Source organism: Onychostruthus taczanowskii, unplaced genomic scaffold (assembly GCF_017590055.1).
Source record: "Onychostruthus taczanowskii isolate IOZ18803 unplaced genomic scaffold, ASM1759005v1 scaffold382, whole genome shotgun sequence".
Taxonomy (NCBI): Eukaryota; Metazoa; Chordata; class Aves; order Passeriformes; family Passeridae; genus Onychostruthus; species Onychostruthus taczanowskii.
In genome coordinates, this window is record NW_024501260.1 from 33,806 (window position 1) to 37,977 (window position 4,172).

General features: G+C 60.2%; 1 protein-coding gene across 1 annotated transcript in view; it reads left to right on the plus strand.

Annotated features, from left to right (window-relative positions):
- LOC121339953 (voltage-dependent calcium channel gamma-7 subunit-like) overlaps positions 1–1,467 on the plus strand; it is a 12,710-nt gene extending 11,243 nt beyond the window's left edge. The window contains exons 5-6 of the mRNA XM_041412235.1: positions 665–692; positions 1,314–1,467. Coding sequence (XP_041268169.1) covers positions 665–692; positions 1,314–1,416 — 131 coding nt within the window. The 3' untranslated portion in view covers positions 1,417–1,467. The remainder of the gene's footprint in view (positions 1–664; positions 693–1,313) is intronic.
- Positions 1,468–4,172: the final 2,705 nt, after the last annotated feature.

Genomic DNA, 4,172 nt, shown 5'->3' on the forward strand with positions numbered 1-4,172 from the left:
TGGGGGCCCCCGGGAGACGGGGGGCACCCCTGGGGGGCGTGGGGCACACCTGGGCACTCCTGGGGGCGTGACAAGGGCTTGGGGACACTGCTAGAGGGGTTTGGGGACACACCTGGGCACACCTGGGGGGCGTGCGGCACACCTGGGATACACCTGGACAATGTGGGACCCACCTGGGCCCTCCTGGGGGCGTGACAAGGGCTTGGGGACACTGCTAGAGGGGTTTGGGGACACACCTGGGCACACCTGGGGGGCGTGCGGCACACCTGGGATACACCTGGACAATGTGGGACACACCTGGGCACTCCTGGGGGCGTGACAAGGGCTTGGGGACACTGCTAGAGGGGTTTGGGGACACACCTGGGCACACCTGGACACACCTGGACAATGTGGGACACACCTGGGGGCACCTGGACAATGTGGGACACACCTGGGGGCACCTGGACAATGTGGGACACACCTGGGGGCGTGGGGCACACCTGGGCACTCCTGGGGGCGTGACAAGGGCTTGGGGACACTGCTAGAGGGGTTTGGGGACACACCTGGGCACACCTGGGCACACCTCGGGGCGTGGGGTACACCTGGGATACACCTGGACAATGTGGGACACACCTGGGATAGACCTGGGGGGGTTGGGAACACACCTGGGCACACCTGGGCACAGGTGGGCGTGGCCGCAGCCCCTCGGACGTGTCCATCCAGGTGACCCAGAACTACCCGCCCGCCATCAAGTACCCCCAGAGACCCCCCCCGCACCCCCACCTGTCCACCTCGCCCTGCTAGGGGCACCTGGGCACACCTGGGGGGCGTGGGGCACCCCTGGGCGCTCCTGGGGGCGTGACAAGGCCTTGGGGACACTGCTAGAGGGGTTTGGGGACGCACCTGGGCACACCTGGGCACACCTGGGCACACCTGGGCACACCTGGGCACACCTGGGCACACCTGGGCACACCTGGGCACACCTGGGCACACCTGGGCACACCTGGGCACACCTGGGCACACCTGGGCACACCTGGGCACACCTGGGCACACCTGGGCACACCTGGGCACACCTGGGCACACCTGGGCACACCTGGGCACACCTGGGCACACCTGGGCACACCTGGGCACACCTGGGCACACCTGGGCACACCTGGGCACTCCTGGGGGCGTGACAAGGGCTTGGGGACACACCTGGGCACACCTGGGCAATGGGGGGCACACCTTGGATACACCTGAGATACACCTGGACAATGTGGGACACACCTGGGATAGACCTGGGGGGGTTGGGAACACACCTGGGCACACCTGGGCACAGGTGGGCGTGGCCGCAGCCCCTCGGACGTGTCCATCCAGATGACCCAGAACTACCCGCCCGCCATCAAGTACCCCCAGAGACCCCCCCCGCACCCCCACCTGTCCACCTCGCCCTGCTAGGGGCACCTGGGCACACCTGGGGGGCGTGGGGCACACCTGGGCACTCCTGGGGGCGTGACAAGGGCTTGGGGACACTGCTAGAGGGGTTTGGGGGCACACCTGGGCACACCTGGGCAATGTGGGACACACCTGGGGGCGTGACAAGGGCACGGGACACACCTGGAGGGATTTGGGGACACACCTGGGCACACCTGTGCTCACCTGGGCACAGCTGGGGGACATGGGACACACCTGGGACACACCTGGGACAGGTGGGACACTGACACCGGGACACGAGGAGTGCCCCAGACATGCCTGGGACACACCTGGGCACACCTGAGGGGGACATGGGATACACCTGGGCACACCTTGGGGACACCTGGCGGGATTGGGGACACACCTGGGCACACCTGGGACACACCTGGGGGACATGGGATACACCTGGTCACACCTGGGCACACTGGGGCCATGGTGACACACCTGGGCTCACCTGGGCACACCTGGACACACCTGGAGGTCCTGGTGACACACCTGGGCACACCTGGCAGGATTGGGGACACACCTGGGCACACCTGGGGGACATGGGACACACCTGGGCACACCTGGGGCCATTTGGGCACAGCTGGGACACACCTGGACACACCTGGGCACACCTGGGGCCATTCGGGGACATCGGGGCCCCACCCCTGACCTGATGACGTCATCGGCCGCCATCCCAGTGATTTTCTGGCTGCCATCTTGGCCAGGCAGCAGCAGCCAATCAGAGGCCAGGATGGGCTCAGCGGCCATCTTGGGTCAGCTGCAGCAGCCAATCAGGGACGAGGATGGGCTTGGCGGCCATCTTGGCTAGGCGGCCATTTTGTTCTGTCGGCAACAGCCAATGAGGGACCAGGAATGGCTCGGGAGCCATTTTGGATCGGCCGCAGCAGCCAATGAGAGATAAGGATCGCCCTGGCGGCCATTTTGGCTGGGCAGAATCAGCCAATGAGAGACAAGGATCGGCTCGGCGGCCATTTTGACTCGGCGGCCATTTTGTCCTGCTAGCAACAGCCAATGGGAGACAAGGATCACTCTGACGGCCATTTTATTCATTTAGCATCAACCAATGAGAGACAAGGATCATTTCAGCGGCCATTTTGTTCATTTGGCATCAGCCAATGACGGAAAAGGATTGTCTTGGCAGCCATCTTGTCCATCTGGAATCAGCCAATGAGAGACAAGGATTACCTCGGCGGCCATTTTGCTCATTTGGAATCAGCCAATGAGAGACAAGGATTACCTTGGCGGCCATTTTGCTCATTTGGAATCAGCCAATGAGAGACAAGGATTACCTCGGCGGCCATTTTGCTCATTTGGAATCAGCCAATGAGAGACAAGGATTACCTTGGCGGCCATTTTGCTCATTTGGAATCAGCCAATGAGAGACAAGGATCACCTCGGCGGCCATCTTGTCCCCCCGAGCACCCCCAGACCCCCTCGGGGGAGGGTCATGTGACCCCCCCCCGGTCTTTTTTGGCTCCGCCCAAATTTCCCAGGGTGTCCTCGTGACCTCTGACCCCGCCCTGCACCCCCGGGGGGGGGGCTGGGGGGGGTCCTGGGTCCTTTTTTTGGAGCCAATGACGGAAAAGGATTGTCTTGGCAGCCATCTTGTCCATCTGGAATCAGCCAATGAGAGACAAGGATTACCTCGGCGGCCATTTTGCTCATTTGGAATCAGCCAATGAGAGACAAGGATTACCTTGGCGGCCATTTTGCTCATTTGGAATCAGCCAATGAGAGACAAGGATCACCTCGGCGGCCATCTTGTCCCCCCGAGCACCCCCAGACCCCCTCGGGGGAGGGTCATGTGACCCCCCCCCGGTCTTTTTTGGCTCCGCCCAAATTTCCCAGGGTGTCCTCGTGACCTCTGACCCCGCCCTGCACCCCCGGGGGGGGAAAAAAGGGGGGGGAAGGGAGGGGGGAGGGGCGGAGGCCCCTCCCCCACCCGGCGCTGTACGATATGTAAATAAGGGATCACGTGACCTCAATAAAGGATTTCAAACTGTTCTGGGCGAGGTGAGACCCCAAAATCCGACTGGGAACCCCAAAATCCAACTGGGAACCAAAAAATCCAACTGGGGGCCCCAAAATCCAACTGGGGGCCCCAAAATCGAACTGGGAACCCCAAAATCCAACTGGGAACCCCAAAAGTGAACTGGGAACCCCAAAAATGAACTGGGAACCCCAAAAATGAAACTGGGAACCAAAAAATCCAACTGGGAACCCCAAAAATGATAACTGGGAATCCCAAAATCCAACTGGGAACCCCCAAATCCAACGGGGAACCCCAAAAATTAACTGGGAACCCAAAAATTGAACTGGGAGAGCAAAAATCCAACTGGGAACCCCAAAATCCAACTGGGAACCCCAAAATCCAACTGGGGGCCCCAAAATCGAACTGGGAACCCCAAAATCCGACTGGGAACCCCAAAATCCAACTGGGAACCAAAAAAATCCAAATGGGAACCCCAAAAATTAACTGGGAACCCAAAAATTGAACTGGGAGAGCAAAAATCCAACTGGGAACCAAAAAAATTCAATTGGGAACCCCAAAAAATCAAACTGGGAACCCCAAAAATGAACTGGGAATCCCAAAATCGAGCGAGGAACCCCAAAATCCAACTTGGAACCCCAAAATCCAACTGGGAACCCCAAAATCCAAATGGGAACCCCAAAAAATCAAACTGGGTCCCAAAAATCCAACTGGGAACCCCAAAATCCAACTGGGAACCCCAAAA